This window comes from Thamnophis elegans, chromosome 7 (genome assembly GCF_009769535.1).
Source record: "Thamnophis elegans isolate rThaEle1 chromosome 7, rThaEle1.pri, whole genome shotgun sequence".
NCBI lineage: Eukaryota > Metazoa > Chordata > Lepidosauria > Squamata > Colubridae > Thamnophis > Thamnophis elegans.
The window spans coordinates 3167018-3190185 of record NC_045547.1 but is presented as its reverse complement, the minus strand read 5'-3'; the positions used below and the strand labels follow the sequence as shown (position 1 = coordinate 3190185).

General features: G+C 45.4%; 1 protein-coding gene across 1 annotated transcript in view; it reads left to right on the top strand.

The window, feature by feature from the left end:
• EXOC4 (exocyst complex component 4) overlaps positions 1-23168 on the top strand; it is a 331322-nt gene that overhangs the window by 240444 nt on the left and 67710 nt on the right. The window contains exon 11 of the mRNA XM_032221694.1: positions 16348-16567. Coding sequence (XP_032077585.1) covers positions 16348-16567 — 220 coding nt within the window. The remainder of the gene's footprint in view (positions 1-16347; positions 16568-23168) is intronic.

Below are 23168 nucleotides of genomic sequence, written 5' to 3'. Positions count from 1 at the left end.
AACATCTTTTTTGGAATGTAGTGACCAAAAGAAAGAAAGAAAAAAGATGGAGATATTGTCTTCAGGTGTTTCGGAGAATAGGTTGACCCCCTCTTCTCTGCAGCAGCCCCTCAAATTATTGGAACCCTGCTTATCATGTCCCCCCTAGTCCTTCTTTTCATTAAACTAGACCTACCCAGTTCCTGCGACATTCATTCCAGTTTCCAGTTTCCAGTTTAATAGAATTTGTATGCCGCCCACTCCCATTGGGACTCTGGGCGGCTCACAAGCAAGATAAAAACAATTTAAACAGTTTAAGAAAAGATACAATTATTAAAATAATACACCATCCATTCAGTCTAAGTGGGGCTGGATATAATTATACAGTTTAGCCTCTGGTCCCGTAATCCTCTTTGTTGCTCTTCTCTGCCCTCTTTCCAGAGTCTCCACACCCTTTTTATATTGTGGTGACCAAAACTGGATGCAGTATTCCAAGCGGGGTCTTCGGAAGGAGCGAAGCCTCGCCGCTCTTCCGAAAAGTGTGAAAGGGGTGGAATTTCTCAGGAATTCCATAAAACAGGCCCCGCGGCAAAAACCCCAACTGGCTGTTAATACCACGAAGATGACCGATTTGGAATATGAAAAGGCAGTCCTGAAATGAACATGTGTTGGTTTCCCCTCAGCTCCCTCCCACGCGTTCTGGGGGGGTCACTCCTTTGAAGCGAGCAGTCACTAATTTTAAAAATGACAGCAGAGAAACTGAAATTAACTAGTATTCAGAGAAGCAGGTGGACTTCACACCAAAGCTCAGTTGGAAACCGAGAGATAGATAGATAGATAGATAGATAGATAGATAGATAGATAGATAGATAGATAGATAGATAGATAGATAGATAGATGATAGATAGATAGATAGATAGATAGATAGATAGATGATAGATAGATAGATAGATAGATAGATAGATATAGATAGATAGATAGATAGATAGATAGATAGATAGATAGATAGATAGATAGATATAGAGATGGACAGAATGAAAGATAGAACTAAATAGCGATAGATAAATGATAGATATAGATAGAATGATATAGAACTAAATATAGAGAAAAGATAGGTAGGTAGGTAGGTAGGTAGGTAGGTAGGTAGGTAGGTAGATAGATAGATAGATAGATAGATAGATAGATAGATAGATAGTAGATAGATATAGAGATGGACAGAATGAAAGATAGAACTAAATAGCGATAGATAAATGATAGATATAGATAGAATGATATAGAACTAAATATAGAGAAATGGTAGTTAGACAGACAGACAGACAGACAGACAGATTGATAGATAGATACGGTAGATATAGATAGAGACGGACAGAATGAAAGATAGAACTAAATAGCGATAGATAAATGATAGATATAGATAGAATGATATAGAACTAAATATAGAGAAAAGGTAGGTAGGTAGGTAGGTAGGTAGGTAGGTAGGTAGGTAGATAGATAGATAGATAGATAGATAGATAGATAGATGATAGATAGATAGATAGATAGATAGATAGATAGATAGATAGATAGATAGATAGATAGATAGATAGATAGAGATAGATAGAGACGGACAGAATGAAAGATAACTAAATAGCGATAGATAAATGATAGATATAGATAGAATGATATAGAACTAAATATAGAGAAAAGATAGGTAGGTAGGTAGGTAGATAGATGATAGATAGATAGATAGATAGATAGATAGATAGATAGATAGATAGATAGATAGATAGATAGATAGATAGGATGCATAGACAGACAGATAACAGATACATAGTTAGGCAGACAGACGAATAGAGATAGATACAGTGTGTGTGTATGCAAGAGAGAGGGGGTTGGGAGAGAGAAAGGATGATGCCTAGGGCAGGACTAGAACTCAGTGTCTCCTGGTGTTTGGCCCAAAGTCACCCAGCCGGCTTTCATGCCTGAGGTGGGACTAGAATTCACAGCCTCCTGATGATTGATCCAAAGTCAGCAGTTAATGTGAGACTAGAACTCACCATCCCCTCGTGATGGGTCCATAGGGGAAGGGAGGGATGGAGAGAAGGAGAATAGGGAGAAGAGAGGAGAGAGAAAGGGCGGAGTAAAGGAGAGTGGAGGGGAGAGGAGAGAGGGAAGAAGAATGGAGGAAGAGAGGAGGGAAGAGAAGGAGGGGGAGATTGAAAGAAGAAGACTGGAAGGAGAGAGAAGAGAAGAGGAAAGAAGAGAGGGGGAGAGAGATGGAAGGAAGAAAAATGGAAGGAGAGAGAAGAGAAGAGAAAAGAAGAGAGGGAGAGAGAGATGGAAGGAAGAAGAATGGAAGGAAAGAGGAGAAGCAAAAGAGGCATTATTATATTGGACTCTTGAAATGGAGCTTCCACCTGCCACGCAGTCTACCTGTAGCTTCTGCCTTGCAGTGCGCAAGTCCTTCTCCAGGAAGGGAAGGAAGGGAACTCAGAGTTGCCTGCAGCTCCGTTGAGCTAATTTGTTTTGATGATTTTGCCACCATAAGTCTTTTGACGGCTAATTAAATTAATCTGCACAGCGCCCAGACATCACTTGAAATCCTCCTTGGGGCGTGTTTTTTTTTTCCCTTTTCTCTTTTTCTTTCTCCCGAATTCCCTCTCTGCCTCTTTGAAAGTATCAGAAGTCCCCGCCCCCCCCCAATAAACAACAACGTGCTCATGTTTTCCTCCCCAAATACTAGCCCTGTTCAGTGGACATCCCATAATAATTCCCGTGGCTTGTGACTTTGGGATTGATCCCGCTGGAGGAGGCTTTGGCGTAGCAACTGAGTTTGATTGCGTCATTTCTTGAGCAGGCAAGGAAAGTATCGGCTCGTAGAATCCTAGGGCTGGAAGGCACCTCGGAGGTCATCTAGTCCAGCCCCCTGCCGGCTGGGTGACTTTAGTCATGGAGTTGTGAGTTCTAGTCTCATCTTGGGCGTGAAAGCCAGTCTGGATGATTTTAAGCTAATCGCCAGACAGTTGCTAAGCGAATTCGTCCTCAACTTACAACGGTTTGTTTAGCGACTGTTCAAAGTTATAACAGCACTGAAAAAGGTGACATGACCATTTTTCAGGACGAATGTACCTTTTCTTTTTATGTCCATTGAGAGCATCTGCACCAAAGACAAATTCCTTGTTTGTCCAATCACACTTGGCCAATAAAAAAATTCTGTTCTGTTCCTTTCTTATCTTTTCTATTCCATTCCATTCCATTCTTTTTTATTCTATTCCATTCCATTCTATTCTATTCTTTTTTATTCTATTCCATTCCATTCTATTCTATTCTTTTTTATTCTATTCCATTCCATTCTATTCTTTTTTATTCTATTGCATTCCATTCTATTCTATTCTTTTTTCTTCTATTCCATTCCATTCCATTCTATTCTATTCTTTTTTATTCTATTGCATTCCATTCTATCCTTTCATGTCTCTCTTTCTCTCTCCTTCCTTGCTACCTTCTTTCCATCCAATCCTCCCTTCCCTTTCATCTCTCTCTCTTTTTTTTTCCCCCCCTTCCTTCCTTCCTTCCTTCCTTCCTCCTTCCCTCCCTCCCTCCCCAGTGGAAAGGTGAATTAAAAACAAAGGCTTGGGGAAAGAGGAGGAACAGGAGAAGGAAGGAAGTTGTTTAAATAAGACGACAAGATTCATTCACCATCTTGGCACAAGCAAGGCGGCCTCTTTAATATTCCACAGTGAAATTAGACAGCCGATCCAGCTCAGGCCCCCGGCGTTGACATGTGTTTTATACTGACAGTTAATTAGATGTTGTCTACAGCAATCATAGGCTGTCATTTCTAATACGCGTGGAGATATTTGAAGGATGGGAGAATCTCCGGTCCCCCTCCCACTGATTTCTTCTCTCCCCCCCTCTCCCCGCCCCTCAAAACGGACTATTTGGCATAATTAGCAAGGAACATGTGAAGTGTTAACTCCGACAAATAATGGAAGCTCGTCTTTGCATGCCAACCAGTGAGAGACCTTTTAATCAGACCTTTTATCCGCTCTCGGGGCAACAAAAGACACGGCAACGTTAACAAGAACGATGTCACACACACACACAGACACACACACACTCCCTGCCTGTCCAGACCTTCGCCCGAGGTTTATTGTCCCCCTGTGACTCCTGAGCTTTAAAAATTATTTAAACGTTGAAGGAATTCCACTACCTTGAGAGGTGTTGAGAATGAATTGTGCGGCAAAAGTCATTATGGAGAGTCGTCGGTGTCAGGGTTCCAAATAGCATCCAAAATTAAATCAGAGTCCGAGGCAAAGGAGTCTTCAAAGTCCCAATTGATGAAGAGAGCCATGTTGGCACCTCTGGGAAAACCTGAATCTGAAAGCTTCCCGGTTTTCCCCACCCAGTTGAAAGTTCAAGATCTTGTCCCCCACACCCACAAGTCCACCCCATGGTCCAATCTCCCACTGCCATGCTGGCAGCTTCCACCCATCCAGTTCCGGTCAGGTGCAGAGGTGCAAAGACAAAAGATGACCTTGGCTTTCTGGAAAGAATGTTGTTATGACTACCTAGCATCTAACTCAGTACAATCCCCCCTCCCATTTTCCCACAGTAGAAAATGCCTAGTAGAATAATAGAAAGTGTGGCAGACATATGAATCTTGAGCTCGTGAGCATGGGGATGCTGCAACCATCATAAGGGTGAAAAACGGTCGTAAGTCACTTCTTCCAGTGCCATTATAACAATGAACGGTCACTAAACTAATAGCTATGAAGTTAAAGATTACGTGTAATGGATTCAAGACACTTCTGCCGAAGGGAATAGTTGTAGCTGAGAGTTGAATTGTGGGGCCCTTGGTGCTCTCTGAGATTGCTAGTTTTCTTGTAGACGTTTCATGACCCAACTATGTACCATCATCAGTGGTAGAAGAGAGGGGAGCTGGAGGAGGAGAAGGGGAGCAGGTGGAGGACTGTGAAGTTCTTGGTGCTCTCTGATCTCCTCCTCCTCCTCTTCTTCTCCTCCTCCTCTTCCCTCTTCTTCTCCCCTTCCTCCTCTTCTTCTTCTCCTTCTCCTCCTCCTTCTTCTTCTCCCCTTCCTCCTCCTCTTCTCCTCTTTCCCCTTCTCCCCTCTTCCTCCTCCTCCTCCTCCTCTTCTTCTCCTTCTCCTCCTCCTCCTCTTCCCTCTTCTTCTCCCCTTCCTCCTCCTTCTCCTTCTCCTCCTCCTTCTTCTCCCCTTCCTCCTCCTCTCCTTCTCCTCTTTCCCCTTTTCCCCTCCTCCTCCTCCTCCTCCTCCTCCTCCTGGCAGACTTACAAAAACAATAGGCATAAAGAGGCTGGCATCACGAAGCCCATCCATATGGCACCCAGAAGCCTTGGGAACCTGCTCAACAGCGCAGCATATGCCAGTCCCCAGCGACTGCCAGGCGGAGGAGAACTGAGCTATGTCGGATCAGACCAAGCGGCTCATTTCATCCTGCTCACTTCTTGTCTGGCCTGATGCCTCCGGGGCAGCCTATAAGCTGCGGGGATGGGGGGGGGGGCTGTCATGTAGACCTCTTCTTCGTGGCCTTCATAAGGGGATCTTCAGAGGCTGGAAATCTGTATCGCTAGAATCACCGGCATCAATAGAAGAGAATATTTGTAGCTCAGGGTTAAACTGTGGATTCTGTGGTTCTCTCTCAGCTTGGCGGTTTTCCTGCAGACGTTTCATGACCCAACTAGGTAACATCATCAAGAAGGGAGTGGGATTTGTAGAGAGGAGGAAGGGAGGAGGACTGAGGGGTCCTTGATGCTCTTTGAGCGTGTCCGTTTTCCTGCAGGCGTTTCATGACCCAACTAGGGAATATCATCAATGTTAGAAGGGAGTGGGGTTTGTGGAGTGGAGGAGGAGGAGGATGACGGCAACTATAGGGTCCTCGGTGCCCTCTGACCTTGATGGCTTTCCTGCAGACATTTAATTACCAAGCTAGACAACGTCATCAGTGTTTCAGATTTGCAACAGGTTGTTCCAACTTGTGTCCCATATAGAGTGACTTCATAATTCAGGATTTTGCCCAGTATATTTTCGCGTTGGATTACCTCTTGAAACCCAAACTATCCTTCATCGCAAGCTGGTCGAAAGCTTGGTCTGAAATGGTATAGAGCAGGGGGTTGGACTAGAAGACCTCCAAGGTCCCTTCCAGCTCTCTTATTCTGTTTACACCATCACGATTCATGATTAAGGGAACTAGGTACAGTTGTCTAAAGAAGAGAAGGACCAGGGATAATATGATAGCGGTTTCCCAATATTTGAGGGGCTACACAAAGGGTGGGGGGGGTCAACCTATTCTCCAAAGCACCTGAAGGCAGGACAAGAAGCAACGGATGGAAACTAACCAAGGAGAGAAGCAACCCCTGGAAGTAGAAAATTTCCTGATAGAAGAATTAATCAGTGGAACGACTTGCCTCCAGAAGTTGCGAATGCTCCAACGCTGGAGATTTTTAAGAAGAGATTGGGCAACCATTTGTCTGAAATGGTATGGGGTCTCCTGCTTGAGCAGGGGGTTGGACTAGAAGACCTCCAAGATCCCTTCCAACTCTGTCATTTTATTCATTCTGCTCCCCCTTGTGGCTGTTGAGCCGAGGTGGCGCAGTGGTTAGAGTGCTGTACTGCAGCCACTTCAGCTGATTGTTATCTGCAGTTCAGTGGTTCAAATCTCACCGGCTCAGGGTTGACTCAGCCTTCCATCCTTCCGAGGTGGGTAAAATGAGGACCCAGATTGTTGGGGACAATATGCTGACTCTGTAAACCGCTTAGAGAGGGCTGAAGGCCCTATGAAGCGGTATATAAGTCTAACTGCTATTGCTATTGCTATAAGCTGTTAAGGATTGCCTGTATGACAGTGCCGTCCTTCCCTTGCCTATCCCCACTGATTTTCCTCTGTAGGCCTAACGGTGGCTTTCGTATGTTAGCCCCACCATCCATGTTTCCGCATGATTCCCCACACCTAAGTGTGGCAGGACCCCTTCAGCCTCAGCCCCGAGCCTCACAAAGGACCCCTTATGCTTCAACGACTTCATTGGGTCCCTTTATTAGCCCGTAAACGCGATTTGTGTCCTGTCGAAGGCCCTTCTCTTTGCACTTAAATAAAACACTCGCCGTTCTTCTCCTCCTCCTCTTCCGAATTTATCCCCCGTTCTGGGTCGCTTTGGAGACCGGTAAAGTAGATTTGTTACGGCCTTAATTACGATTTCATGGCAAGAGCAGAGCTCTTGGTCGGAGGGCTTTTCAGAACCCCGACGTCACCTTCGGAAACGAGAAATTTGCAGATAAACTCCCCGCTAAAGTCTGTTGCTCTTTTCAGCGAGCAGGAAATAATTAGAATTAAGAAGCTCGATCCTATAGCTTCCTTTCTCTGTCGAAGGAGTTCATGCATCGCCGGGCTTCGTCAATGGGAAAATTAGCCGGAGAGTTACTATCTTCAAGTTATTGTTTTTGTGCTTCCTGATGTGCATAGGGCTGTGTGTGTGTGTGTGTGTGTGTGTGTGTGTGTGTGTGTGTTGGTAGCAATAGCAATAGCAGTTAGACTTATATACCGCTTCATAGGGCTTTTAGCCCTCTCTAAGCGGTTTACAGAGTCAGCATATTGCCCCCAACAACAATCCGGGTCCTCATTTTACCCACCTCGGAAGGATGGAAGGCTGAGTCAACCCTGAGCCCGTGAGATTTGAACAGCCGAACTGCAGAACTGCAGTCAGCTGATTTAGCCTGCAGTGCTGCATTTAACCACTGCGCCACCTCGGCTCTAAAGAGGAGCACAGATAGTCCTCAACTTACAACCACAATGAAGCCGAAAATTTCTATTGCTAAATGAAACATTTGTTAAGGGAGTTTTGCCACTGTTTTACGACCTTTCCTGGCGCCGTTGTTAAGCGGATCACTGCCCACGGAGGAGAACTACAATGCTGATCCGGCTCTCGAAAGAAATCCAGTTTGACACCCCTGTTGTAGGTCATCTGGTCCAAATTGTAGGCTCAACTGTGGTCGTTAAGTCGAGGACTCACTGGATGATCCCAGGCGACCCCGTCGCATACCTTTTCAATTTTGTTTTGCAAACAACTTTGCCTTTCTTTTGTAGAAGCGAACCTGGCCTCCGGGGAAAAGAGAGAAATTTCATCCGCATGGTGGGCTTTCCCTTTCCACACACACCCAGCCCAGCCCCCAGCCCACTTTTCCTACAGAATCAGGCCCGAACTACGTGGCACCCTTCGCGCTTTCCATCTGGAGCACCGGCTGCTCTCTTAATATACGTTCAGCTTTCTTGCTTTTCCTGTCTGTAATTAACACAGATCCTTTTGTGCTTCAAATGAGCTCATCGTAAAAAGTTAAGATGCTCGGGCACATTATTAAGAATTGGTGGAGGGGGCAGGAGTTGAGATTTGTGGTTGCGGCGAAGATCAGGTCTCTTAAGATGCCCTTAGAAAAAGCATGCGCTGAAACTCTTCGGAAGGGATGAATCACGTTCTGGTGGTCCTTTGACTTAACGACCATATTTGGTTGTCCTTGATTTAAGACCGAAATGTCTGTTTCTGAGTTAAGGGAGTCCATACCTCCTGTGCAAAGTTTCTTGCTAGGGTGAATCCCAGATGTTGTTAAGTGATTCATGCAGTCGTTAAGCGAATCCAGCTTCCCCTCCCTGTCAGATGACGACCGGGACGATCACAGAAGCTCACATTTCTGTTGCTAAGTGAGACAGTGGTTAAGTGAGTTTTCCCCCATTTTGCAACCTTTTGTGCCACGGTTGTTAAGTGAATCAGTGCAGTCGTTAAGTGATTCATACAGTTGCTAAGTGAAGCTGGCATCCCATTTGCTTGGCTTGTCAGAAAGTCGCAAAAGGGGACTTTCTCCTAGATTTATCCTGGGCTTCATAATAAGATAACAAAAAATAAAATAATAAGAAGCAGGAGAAGGAGAGGAAGAGGGGGAGGAGAAGGAAGAATAAGGAGGAGGAGAAGTAGTAGTAGTAGTAGTACCACCAGATTCACTTAACCACCGGGTTACTCCTTTAAGAACCGCAGTGATTGGACATTAAAAGTAACAAACTTAGCAGAGATGGCTAAAATTTCAGCACATCTTAAGGACCACTCAGATGAGAAATATAAACTGGAGTGGAGAAGATGGATTGATGGATTGACTATATTCAAAACATCCAAAATGGAGCCGAGGTGGCGCAGTGGTTAGGGTGCAGTACTGCAGGCCACTTCAGCTGACTGTTATCTGCAGTTCAGCGGTTCTAATCTCACCGGCTCAAGGTTGACTCAGCCTTCCATCCTTCCGAGGTGGGTGAAATGAGGACCCAGACTGTGGGGGCGATATGTTGACTCTGTAAACCGCTTAGAGGGGGCTGAAAGCCCTATGAAGCGGTATATGTCTAACTGCTATTGCTATTGCTATTGCTATTGCTAAAATAAATACAGGACTAAGAAATTCCAGATAGTTTTTGGCTGAAAAAGCGAGGAACGATATAATCCGTTTAGAGTTAGCCTAGCAAAGAGGAGTTAAAGCTCAAATGAAAGATGATACTAACTTTCTTTAAGTTTATTTTAGAATATCTTTGTTAAAGATTTACACCCTGTATTTGTTCTGGGAAGTTGGGGGGGGGGGGTTCGGGTGGGGAGGGTGGGGGGGAGGTAAAAATTTGTAAAATCTTTTTTTTAAAAAAATTCAATTAAAAAAAGAACTGCAGTGATTTACTTAACAAATGCGGCAAGAAAATTCGTCAGAAGGGTCGAAACTACTCCCTGCACGTATTCCTCACTTAGCGACAGGGATTCCAGGCGCAACGGTGGTCGTACGTCGAGGACCCCCTGCCGTACGATCATCTGTTTTCCTCCTCAGTTTTGAAGAAATCTCTTCAGCTTCTCCAGTGGCTGTAATTGTTTCAGCAACGTGAGGCGTCCCAAGGCTGCAATAAAATTTAACGACGAGGTTTTGTATCCACCTTTGCGGGAGAAATCACTTGTGTCGTCCTTGCTATCCGGCGGGCTCAGCTGTTCACCTTGGTGGGGTTCGCCCTCCCTCTCGGAAACGCAATATTGTTCGCCCCTCCGGAGTTGCCTTTCCCTGCCAGCTTAATAATGAGCTCGATGGCGGCTCAAATGGGACTTGGCTTTGATACAGCCTCGCGTGGAGCGTTAACGTGGCTTCTTATGGTGCTGGAACGATGTCGGTTGTGACTCCTTCATGTTTCTCTCTTGGGAATCTGATCCCTGTGTCTGTAAATGTGTTACACAAATGTCTTTGTTGTCAGGCGTCTGGTTAGACAACGCTCTGGCACAACGGAGTTAGACCCCCCTGCGTTGAGTGCCAGATTGGTCCAGTAGTTAAGGCGCCAGGCTAAAAAGCAGGAGATGGTGAGTTCTAGTCCCTGCGTAGGCAGGAGAGCAGGTTGGTGACTTTGCGCCAGTCACCCGGAGACTGTAAGGTCTAGTGCTGCCATAGTGATGAAAGCCACCTGGGTGACTTTGGGCTAGTCACCAGGAGACAGGGATTTCTAGTTCCACCGTAGGCAGGAAAGCCAGCTGGGTGACTTTGCGCCAGTCACCAGGAGACAGGGAGTTCTAGTCCTGCCTTAGCCAGGAAATTCAGCTGGATGACTTTGGGCCAGTCACCAGGAGACAGGGAGTTCTAGTCCTGCCTTAGCCAGGAAATTCAGCTGGATGACTTTGGGCCAGTCACCAGGAGACAGGGAGTTCTAGTCCTGCCTTAGCCAGGAAATTCAGCTGGATGACTTTGGGCCAGTCACCAAGAGACAGGGAGTTCTAGTCCTGCCTTAGCCAAGAAATTCAGCTGGATGACTTTGGGCCAGTCACCAGGAGACAGGGAGTTCTAGTCCTGCCTTAGCCAGGAAATTCAGCTGGATGACTTTGGGCCAGTCACCAGGAGACAGGGAGTTCTAGTCCTGCCTTAGCCAAGAAATTCAGCTGGATGACTTTGGGCCAGTCACCAGGAGACAGGGAGTTCTAGTCCTGCCTTAGCCAAGAAATTCAGCTGGATGACTTTGGGCCAGTCACTAGGAGACAGAGAGTTCTAGTCCTGCCTTAGCCAGGAAATTCAGCTGGATGACTTTGGGCCAGTCACCAGGAGACAGGGAGTTCTAGTCCTGCCTTAGCCAAGAAATTCAGCTGGATGACTTTGGGCCAGTCACCAGGAGTCAGGGAGTTCTAGTCCTGCCTTAGCCAGGAAATTCAGCTGGATGACTTTGGGCCAGTCACCAAGAGACAGGGAGTTCTAGTCCTGCCTTAGCCAAGAAATTCAGCTGGATGACTTTGGGCCAGTCACCAGGAGACAGGGAGTTCTAGTCCTGCCTTAGCCAGGAAATTCAGCTGGATGACTTTGGGCCAGTCACCAGGAGACAGGGAGTTCTAGTCCTGCCTTAGCCAAGAAATTCAGCTGGATGACTTTGGGCCAGTCACCAGGAGACAGGGAGTTCTAGTCCTGCCTTAGCCAAGAAATTCAGCTGGATGACTTTGGGCCAGTCACTAGGAGACAGAGAGTTCTAGTCCTGCCTTAGCCAGGAAATTCAGCTGGATGACTTTGGGCCAGTCACCAGGAGATGGTGAATTCTAGTCTTACCTTAGGCATGATCTCAGCTGAATAGCTTGGGACAGTCACCAGGAGATGGTGAGTTCTAGTTCTACCTTTGGCAGGAAAGCTGGCTGGTGACTTTGGGCTAAACACCAGGAGATGATGAATTGTACTCTTTCCTTAGGCATGACCAAGGTGGCGCAGTGGTTAAATGCAGCACTGCAGGCTACTGCTAGATCAGCAGGTCAGCGGTTCAAATCTCACCGGCTCAGGGTTGACTCAGCCTTCCATCCTTCCGAGGTGGGTAAAATGAGGACCCAGATTGTTGGGGGCAATATGCTGACTCTCTGTAAACCGCTTAGAGAGGCCTGAAAGGCCTATGAAGCGGTATATAAGTCTACTGCTATTGCTATTGCTATATGACCTCAGCTGAGTGGCTTGGGTCAATCACTAGGAGACGGTGACTTCTAATCCCACCTTAGGCAAGAAAGCTGGCTGGATGACCTTGGGCCACTCACTCTCTCTCCAACCAACTTCCCTCACAGGGTTGTTGTCATAGGAAAAATAAGAGGAGGGAAGCATATTACGTTCGTTCACTGCCTTGAGATATTTGTAAAAAAAAACCACCAGCATTTGATACAAATAAATCAATAAAATTTAGTTTAATAAGCTGTCAGTTATCAAAGCAAACCAGCAACCTTTAACCAAGGTGGCGCAGTGGTTAAATGCAGCACTGCAGGCTACTGCTAGATCAGCAGTTCAGCGGTTCAAATCTCACCGGCTCAGGGTTGACTCAGCCTTCCATCCTTCCAAGGTGGGTAAAATGAGGACCCGGATTGTTGGGGGCAATATGCTGACTCTCTGTAAACCGCTTAGAGAGGGCTGAAAGCCCTATGAAGCGGTATATAAGTCTACTGCTATTCTTCAGTCTGCGTTGTGTAGCATTCGTTTGAGCAGGGAGCTGAGCAGCAGAGATGGTATTCAGCTGGTTCGGACCGGTTTGCTCAAACCAGTAATGGAGCTCAGCAGCAGAGATGGTATTCAACCGGTTCGGACCGGTTCGCTCAAACCAGTAGTGGAGCTCAGCAGCAGAGATTGTATTCAGCCGGTTCGGACCGGTTCGCTCGAACCAGTAGTGGAGCTCAGCAGCAGAGATGGTATTCAACCGGTTTGGACCGGTTCGCTCGAACCAGTAATGGAGCTCAGCAGCAGAGATTGTATTCAGCCGGTTCGGACCGGTTCGCTCGAACCAGTAGTGGAGCTCAGCAGCAGAGATGGTATTCAGCCGGTTCGGACTGGTTCGCTCGAACCAGTAATGGAGCTCAGCAGCAGAGATTGTATTCAGCCGGTTCGGACCGGTTCGCTCGAACCAGTAGTGGAGCTCAGCAGCAGAGATGGTATTCAGCCGGTTCGGACCGGTTCGCTCGAAACAGTAGTGGCGCTCAGCAGCAGAGATTGTATTCAACCGGTTCGGACCGGTTCGCTCGAACCAGTAGTGGAGCTCAGCAGCAGAGATGGTATTCAACCGGTTCGGACCGGTTCGCTCAAACCAGTAATGGAGCTCAGCAGCAGAGATTGTATTCAGCCGGTTCGGACCGGTTCGCTCAAACCAGTAGTGGAGCTCAGCAGCAGAGATGGTATTCAGCCGGTTCCGACCAGTTCGCTTGAACCAGTAGTGGGGCTCAGCAGCAGAGATGGCATTCAGCTGGTTCCGACCGGTTCTCTTGAACCAGTAGTGGAGCTCAGAAGCAGAGATTGTATTCAGCCGGTTCGGACCGGTTTGCTCAAACCCGTAGCGGAGCTCAGAATCAGAGATGGTATTCAACCGGTTCGGACCGGTTTGCTGGAACTTGCCCACCCGCCCCAGCTCTATGCTGTTCTATTTAGGCAGGTTTTCAAACTGTGTGCATGCATGCAAGCCACGCGTGAGATCAAAGCACATGGATCACATGGGACGGGTGAAAGCGAAGGAAGCATGCGTGTATGCGCCCATTTGCGAACGGGTAGGGAAAATAAGTGAATACCTCCCCTGCTCGGCAGGTGTGAGATGCCAATCTTAATCTTGTTGCTATGTTGGACAGAGTGACCGCAACGGGTCTGAATTTTGCCCTCTGGACGTTTCCTGATACCTAAACCCCTGGTTTGCTTCGATTATTGAGCCCCTAATCAGCTAATCAGTCAGTTGATTGATTGGTGAAAGAACTGGGGCCATCTGTCCGCTCTATTTAATGGAGTGTCTTCACATCCCAGATAGGAAATAATTGGATTGACAGACACACACACAGTCCCTCATAAGAGTGTTTGTTAACTGATTAGAGGAGGGGGATGCGGGGGAGAGCTGGCGGAGCAGCAGGGAAGGGAGTTGAAGGTGTTAATTGAGTTGATCCTATCATGTTTGACATTGGAGGCTTGCGTGGACAACCATGGAGATATTAACCATTTTGGATGCTCCTGAGACAACTGTTCTTTTGAAGGCAGCAGGAGAAGATAGCGCAGCACATGGATTATTATTAGCTCAATCAGCAGGAGACGGGGAGTTCTAGTCCCACTTTAGGCATGAAAGCTGGCTGGGTGTCTTTGGACCAATCACTAGGAAATCGGGAGTTCTAGGCCCACCTTAGGCATGAAAGTTAGCTGGGTGACTTTAGGCCAATCACCAGGAGACAGTGAGTTCTAGGCCCACCATAGCCATGAAAACTGGCTGGGTGTCTTTGGACCAATCACTAGGAGATGGTGAGTTCAAGTCCAACATTAGGCATGAAAGTTAGCCGGGTGACTTTAGGCCAATCACCAGGAGACAGTGAGTTCTAGGCCCACCTTAGCCATGAAAGCTGGCTGGGTATCTTTGGACCAATCACTGTTTCCCCGAAACAGTTTTTTTTTACTTTTTTCAGCGCCGTTGTAACTATGAACGGTCACTGAATGAACTGTTGTAAGTCGAGGACTGCCTGTATACGACAGGCGGTTTGCATTTTGAAGAAACTCTTGTGTGATCTTAAGTAGCCGAGTTTACTCACCATTCTCGTGACATAGAATTGCATTGTCACATTGTTCTCTCGGCTCCGTTTTATATTTACGGGCTGTGATGTTTTATTGTTGTTAATAATGAGATTGTGAACGGGGGAAAATGTTCCTGTTAGACATTTGGGCTAAAAAGATAAACGGTTCCCCCAACAGTTGTTGCCTTGATACCTAATCCTACGATCGCCAAATTAATTCTTCGGCAGTCTTTTCAAAACGCTCCTGGAAATAGCGTTCAGATTTTCTTGAGCCGTTCAGATTTTCTTGATCTTGCAAAAACGTTTTTCAATTATGAAAACCGTTCTCTTAGATCGCCAGGTCCTTCAACTCCTCCATCGCCAGCTAAGACTTTATTCTGACCCAGCTCCCCAAACACGATAAACTCTCTGTAATTAATCAATGATTCCTTTATTAGGAGCGCCGCAAAAAAGTTTTTTCTCCCACCACAGTGGCCCATAGATTTCCACTGCTCTCCTCTCCTCTGCCTTCTGTGCATCTGCACGTCAGGCACTCAGGGATCTTCCGTCCCAAGGACCGGCCCATAGATTTCCACTGCTCTCCTCTCCTCTGCCTTCTGCGCATCAGGCACTCAGGGATTTTTGTCCCAAGGACCGGCCCATAGATTTCCCTGCTCTCCTCTCCTCTGCCTTCTGCACATCCGCACATCAGGCACTCAGGGATCTTCTGTCCCAAGGACCGGCCCATAGATTTCCACTGCTCTCCTCTCCTCTGCCTTCTGTACATCTGCACGTCAGACACTCAGGGATCTTCCGTCCCAAGGACCGGCCCATAGATTTCCACTGCTCTCCTCTCCTCTGCCTTCTGTACATCTGCATGTCAGACACTCAGGGATCTTCTGTCCCAAGGACCAGCCTATAGATTTCCACTGCTCTCCTCTGCCTTCTGTACATCCGCATGTCAGGCACTCAGGGATCTTCTGTCCCAAGGACCGGCCCATAGATTTCCACTGCTCTCCTTTCCTCTGCCTTCTGCACATCCGTGCGTCAGGCATTGGACTCAGCTGTTCTTCTTCCTCATCACCCACCTCCAGACCTGGGGGCTGTTGACTCTCTATCTGAGGGCTGATTGACAGCCCAGGCTCCGTGTCCCTCCCTCCCTCCCTCCCTCCCTCCCTCCCTCTCTCTCTCTCCTTTTCACAGCTTTTCAATACATGCTTTAACTGTACACAAGACAGATTCAGATGGTTTTCTGCTGCATCTGAGCCGCATTCAAAAAGTTCAGGTCATCCTCGACTTACAACCATTCATTTAGTGACTGAAAAAGTTACGGCAGCACTGAAAAAACTTTCTTATGACCGTTTTTCTCAGTTTACAACCCCTGCAGTTGTCCCCATCATCACGTGGTCAAGATTCAGATCCTTGGCAAACTGGTTCACACTTACTGTCGCTTTGTCTCTGCGGCCACCTTCTGACCAGCAAAGTCAGCGGGGAAAGCCAGATTCACTTAACGACCGGGTGGCTCACTAATCCACTTCAGAGGGTCACAAAACGACAGCCCCGCCCCCGGGACACTGCAGCCGTCGTAAATATGAGTCGGTTGCCGAACACCTGAATTTTGACCCTGGGGGGTATGCTGTAATAGGTGTGTGAAAAAAATGGTCCTTCATCACTTCGTTCAGTGCCTCCATAACTCTGCAACTCTAAGCGGTCACTAAATGAACTGTTATAAGTCGAGGACTACCTGCTTCGGGTTAAAATGGCAAAATTCACAGGCTTAAATCGTGTTTTGCTGTCGTAATGACGCATCTCCCTCTGCTTTTTTTATTTTTTACTGTGTTTTTAGGTTTATTCAAGAGATCGAACACGCTTTGGGGTTCAGTCCCGCGAAGCAGTGTCCCCTCCGAGAATTCCTCACCATGTACATCAAAAACATCTTCCTGAGCCAAGTCCTGGGAGAAATCAACAAGGAAATTGAGGGCGTCACCAAAATCACCGAACCCCTGAAGATTCTGGCCAATGCAGACACCATGAAAATGCTCGGGGTACAAAGGCCTCTCTTGCAGGTAAGATTGGGGCGGGGGAGAGACACTGTGGGAAAAGCCTTCCTGTCTTTACAGGTAGTCCTCAAATTACGAACATTCGCTTAAGGACCGTTCAAATTTACAGCAGGGCACCCCAAAAGCTGCTTATGATTTGTTTTCAAAGTTACGATGGCTGCACAGTTCCACCCCATGGTCACATCTTTCTTTCTTTCTTTCTTTCTTTCTTTCTTTCTTTCTTTCTTTCTTTCTTTCTTTCTTTCTTTCTTTCTATATCTTTCTGTCTGTGTGTCCTTTCTTTCTGTCTTTCTCTTTCTGTCTGCCTTTCTGTCTGTCTCTGTCTCTCTCATTCTTTCTATCCATCTGTCTGTCTCTGTTCGTCTGTCATTTACCTTTCTTTTTTCTCTCTCTCTTTCTCTCTGTCTGTCTTTCTATCTATCTTTCTATCTTTCTGTCTGTCATCTACCTTCCTTCCTTCCTTCCTTCCTTCCTTCCTTCCTTCCTTTCTTTCTCTCTTTCTGTCTGTCCGTCTCTGTCTTTCTGTCAAACTTGAACATTGGGCCCTACCTAATAAAATGAAATTCAATGATGAAAAGAGGAAGGTTCTACATTTAGGCAAGAAAAACGAAATGCACAGGTAGAGTATAGGTGGTACCTTGCTCAAAGGTAGTAACCGTGAGAGGGATCTTGGAGTCCTAGTGGACAACCATTTAAATAGGAGCCAGCTGTGGGCAGCAGCTGCCAAAAAAGCCAACACAGTTCTAGGCTGCATCAACAGAGGGATTGAATCAAGATCACGTGAAATGTTAATACCACTTTATAAGGCCTTGGTAAGGCCACACTTGGAATCCGGCATTCAGTTTTGGTCGCCACGATGTAAAAAAGATGTGGAGACTCTAGAAAGAGTGCAGAGAAGAGCAACGAAGAGGATTAGGGGACTGGAGGCTAAAACATATGAAGAACAGTTGCAGGAACTGGGCATGGCTAGTTTAATGAAAAGAAGGTCCAGGGGAGACATGATAGCAGTCTTCCGATATCTCAGGGGTTGCCACAAAGAAGAGGGAGTCAAACTATTCTCCAAAGCAACTGAGGGCAGGACAAGAAGCAATGGGTGGAAACTAATCAAGGAGAGAGCAACTTAGAACTGAAGAGAAACTTCCTGACAGTGAGAACAATTAACCAGTGGAACAGAAGTTGCCTCCAGAAGTTGTGAATGCCCCAACACTGGAAGTCTTTAAGATGTTGGATAGCCATTTGTCTGAAACACGGTATAGGGTTTCCTGCCTAGGCAGGGGGTTGGACTAGAAGACCTCCAAGGTCCCTTCCAACTCTGCTATTGTATTGTATTGTATTGTATTGTATTGTATTCATAACCTAACTTGACTTTTCCAATTCTGAGATCCCCTGAAAAATCACACCTATAAATCCTAGAAGATAAAATCAGAATTCTGCAAGGAACCAGAGCCTGCTTAAAAATTGCCTCCCACGTGACTTTATTTGTTTCCTTGAAAATATTTTTATCCTGCACTTCTAGTAAAAAAAAAACAAAAAACCATGCCAATCTGTAGCCCAGAAAGTACGATAAAAGGCCTCCTGATAAACTCCACGTGTAAAACACCTGCCTCTGGTTAACTTTTGATGTTCAAGTTCCTCCCTGCTTTTAACACATTTAATTATACCTAGATTAAATAAATAAAAAAAACCTCGACCATGTGAAATGTGGCAGCCGGCTGCTGCTAGAGACAAAAGCAGGATAAATTACCTCTCAAAATAAAAGGTGAAAATAAGAAGTTGTCTTTTCTGTCATAACACAACAAGGGAGCATTCAGCATAGGAAGACTTAAAGGGCAGTGAGGATTGGAAAAATAAGATTTTCCCATAGATAAGCTGAATGTTTTTTTTAAATTCTGTTTTCTCCGTTCTATTCTATTTCATTCCATTCCATTTTCTATTTCCATCCTATCCTACCCTATCCTATTCTATCCTCTTCTGCTCTCTTCTGCTCTCTTCTATTCTATTTTGCATTCCATTCCATTTCTTATTTTATTATTATTCTATTTCAATCCTACCCTACCCTATCCTATCCTCACCTCTTCTCTTCTGCTCCCTTCTCTTCCCTTCCCTTCTGTTCCATCCCATCCTATCCTATTCTATTCTATTCTGATGTTGTAATATAGTTCCTTGTGTAGGTGTGTGTCCTCCATGGCCCAGGTCATACTAGGGCTTGCAGAGTCACGCTGAATCACACAGGAAAAAACAAACTCCTAGAACGCCATAACATCCCGATAGCGCATAACATAACATTCTGAGATGTGCCCTACCATTGACGTCCAGGATTTAACCATATTTAGACTGAGCAGTAGATTAGAAATTGTACTTTTACAGGCTGTTTTTACTCACATGCTATTGCTCCTCCTGCCTTTGTCCTATCTCAATAAAAGGGGCTCTCAGACCCCCAATCTGGGTCGCTCCATCCCGAGAAAGGTTGTCTCCTGTCTTTTCTCAACATTGGCCTCATGGACGAACCACGGGAACGTTACATTCTATTCTATTCTTTCTTACTCTATTCTATCCTATCCTTTCCCCTTCTATTCTGTTCTATTCTATTCTTATTCTTTTTCTGTTCCTTATTCTATTCCATTCCATTCCACTTTATTCCTTGTTCTATTCTATTCTTCTATTTTCCGCCCAAAGATTGTTAGAATAACTGTGACAAGAAAGATCGTAGAAAGGGCCAAAACTCACAAAACAAACATCTCGCTTAACAACAAATAAAAATTAGGCTCAATTGTGGTCGTAAGTCGAGGACTACTGAAAAAAGTTTTTTAAAAAATGTTAGAAAATGCTTAGACTCGCTTCTTGTTTCTGAGGATGAGAAATAATCTTGTTTAAAGGTAGCACCTTACAGAGGACCCTTTTAGCTTTTAGCTCATGCAGTCACACGTGAAGGCGAAATGGATCTCAGGAGCAGATTAATTAGCCGTAGCTGCCGCTGATTAATTAGCTTAGGCTGCAATCCAGCTAAAATATGCGGTTATGTAATTGTATTTACCTCTCCTCCCCTCTCCTCCCCCCTCCTCCCCCCTCCCCCCGGACAGTCGTAATGGCAAAAGGAGATTGAAATGCATTAACTTGCATAATATTTAACTGTGGCTGTGTTACAGGAATGCACAACACACAAAGGCTGCCTGGACACAACATTTGTTAGCTTTAGCTTTGGGTTGTGGTTCTGGTTGCTTTTGATGGCTTAGTGTGTCATACAATCTCAGATCTTTGATTTAGTTGAGATATTAAACATAGTAAGTATGTGTGTGTGTACAGTATTGATATATATTAAAGTATATTACGTGAATATATGATATGCACTAAGCATATTAAGTGTACACTTATATTTATATACATTAACTATATTAAGTGTACGTATTACATTTATATATTTCAAGTCTATTAGGTATTAGTACATATTAAGTATAAGTACTGTATGTGTGTGTGTGTGTGTGTGTATATATATATATATATATATATACCGTATTTTCACCCATATAACCCGCCCACGCAAATAACCCGCACACGCATATAACCCGCGGGTTTTCCGGATCGTGTAAAATGTTTCCCGTATACCCCGCCCACGCATATAACCCGCCCACGCATATAACCCGCCCACGCATATAACCCGCGGCGAGTAAAAGAGAAGGGAAACAGCTGAGATGGGGGGGGAAGAAACGGAGAAAGAAGCCTGCGCACGCTGGGGAAGAGGAAAGGAACGAAGGAGAAGGAAACAGCTGAGATCGGGGTGGGGGAAGAAACGGAGAAAGAAGCCTGCGCACGCTGGGGAAGAGGAAAGGAACGGAGGAGAAGGAAACAGCTGAGATCGGGGTGGGGGAAGAAACGGAGAAAGAAGCAAGCCTCCGATCGTGTAAGCCTCCGATCGTGTAAAATATTTTCTGTATACCCCGCCCACGCATATAACCCGCAGGGGGGCGCTGTGCATGTAAAAACCGCATATAACCCGCGGGTTATATGGGTGAAAATACGGTATATATATATATATATATATATATATATATATATATATATATATATATATATATATATATATATATATAAAATATATATCAATGGTATTAAGATTACACAGTAGATTCTGCAAGTGCCTGCTTCTGAATACTGCTTCTATATGCCAATTTAAAAATATTAAGCAGAATTTAAATAAAAATGGGAATTTATTCTACCAGTGGTTGGAAAAAAGGGGTGGAGAATAAGAACGTAATCAGTACTGCTAAAGCCAATAAAATAACCCAGACAAACCGATGTTGATTAAGCACTAGAAAAATGTAAACAATAGAAAATCAATAAAATAAGAGAAAAAGAAAGGAAAAGTCCTCTTACTTTTGGAGAAATTTCTCATCGGCATTTCCAGTGTGGCTCAGTTCCATCATATCATAGATATCTGTGCATTAACAAAATGCACAGGTCCAGTATAGGTGGTACCTTGCTCAATAGGAGTAACTGTGAGAGGGATCTTGGAGTCCTAGTGGACGACCACTTAAATAGGAGCCAGCCGTGGGCAGCAGCTGCCAAAAAAGCCAACCCAATTCTAGGCTGCATCAACAGAGGGATAGACTCAAGATCACATGAAGGGTTAATAATAAGAGCCGAGGTGGCGCAGTGGTTAGGGTGTACTACTGCAGGCCACTTTAGCTGACTGTGATCTGCAGTTCAGCGGTTCAAATCTCACTGGCTCAAGGTCGACTCAGCCTTCCATCCTTCCGAGGTGGGTGAAATGAGGACCCAGACTGTGGGGGCGATATGCTGACTCTGTAAACCGCTTAGAGAGGGCTGAAAGCCCTATGAAGCGGTATATAAGTCTAATAAATAAATAAATAAATAAATAAATAAATAAATAAATAAATAAATAAATAAATAAATAATACCACTTTATAAGGCCTTGCTGAGGCCACACTTGGAATCCTGCATTCAGTTTTGGTTGCCAGGATGTAAAAAAAGATGTGGAGACTCTGGAAAGAGGGCAGAGAAGAGCAACGAAGAGGATTAGGGGACTGGAGGCTAAAACATATGAGGAACGGTTGCAGGAACTGGGTATGTCTGGTGTAATGAAAAGAAGGACTAGGGGTGATAGCAGTCTTCTAATATTTGAGGGGCTGCCCCCAAGAAGAGGGAGTCAATCTATTCTCCAAAGCACCTGAAGGCAGGACAAGATGAAATGGATGGAAACTAATCAAGGAGAGAAGCAACCTGGAACTAAAAAAAAATCCTGATAGAAGAATTAATCAGAATTAAGGAGAAATTTCCCGACAGTGAGAACAATTAATCTGTGGAACAGAATTTGCCTCCAGAATTTGTGAATGCTCCAACACTGGAAGTCTTTAAGAAGATGTTGGATAGCCATTTGTCTGAAAAGGTCCCTTCCAACTCTGTTATTTTATTATATTCTATCCTATCTCGGTGGCTTCTAAGAAACGAAACTTCAAAGATTTCTAAACATTACAGTTTGCACTCCAAATATCGCCTTATGCAATAGTATCGAAAAGGCCACAAAATATTTTTAGCTGCAGAGCAACTGGCCTGAAAGGAAAGGAAAACACAACCCCAGGCTCCTTGACTAGCAGGAATTGGTTAGCTAGCTTAACCCCGCTGCCAGCTGTCCAAGCGGAGGTGGCATTTGGGGAAGGGGGCGAGGGTGAAATAAGACCCCTGCCCAATACAATCTGACCTTAATAACTGATGGAGACAGAAGTCCAGAAAAGGTCAGCCAGATGGACTGAGTTGCAGACACTGAGAAGGCTTGAAGTGGTAGATAGATGGGAGTCTTTAAATATGTGTTTTGGAAACTTGGACTTTTTCATGCCAGAAGTCTTGGATAAGATTCCTTTTTGGGGGGTGTCCTTGGTGCTCTCTGAGCTTGGTTGTTGGCTTGCCGATGTTTCGTGGCCCAACTCGGTAACATCATCATTGCTAGATCTTCTGGTTCAACCCCCGCTTTATACCATTTCAGACAAACGGTTGTCCAATCTCTTCTTTAAAAACTCCAGGGATGGAGCCCTCCCCAGTTCTGGAGGCAAGTTGTTCCACTGGTTAATACAATACAATAGAATACCATACCATACCATACCATACCATATTTGGAAGGGACCTTGGAGGTCTTCTAGTCCAACCCCCTGCCTAGGAAGGAAACCCTATATCGTTTCAGACAAATGGCTATCCAACATCTTCTTAAAGGCTTCCAGTGTTGGGGCATTCACAACTTCTGGAGGCAACTTCTGTTCCACTGGTTACTTGTTCTCACTGTCAGGAAATTCCTCCTCCGTTCTAAGTTGCTTCTCTCCTTGATTAGTTTCCACCCATTGCTTCTTGTTCTACCCTCAGGTGCCTTGGAGAATAGTTTGACTCCCTCTTCTTTGGGGCAGCCCCTGAGATATTGGAAGACTGTTATCATGTCTCCCCTGGTCCTTCTTTTCATTCAACTAGACCAGTGATGGCGAACCTATGACACGCGTGTCAGTGCTGACACGCGTAGCCATTTGGGTTGACACGCACAGGATTTCATGCGATTCATCCTCGGCTCCTGCACGGCCACCGAGGATGAAAGAATCTGTGCTGGAGG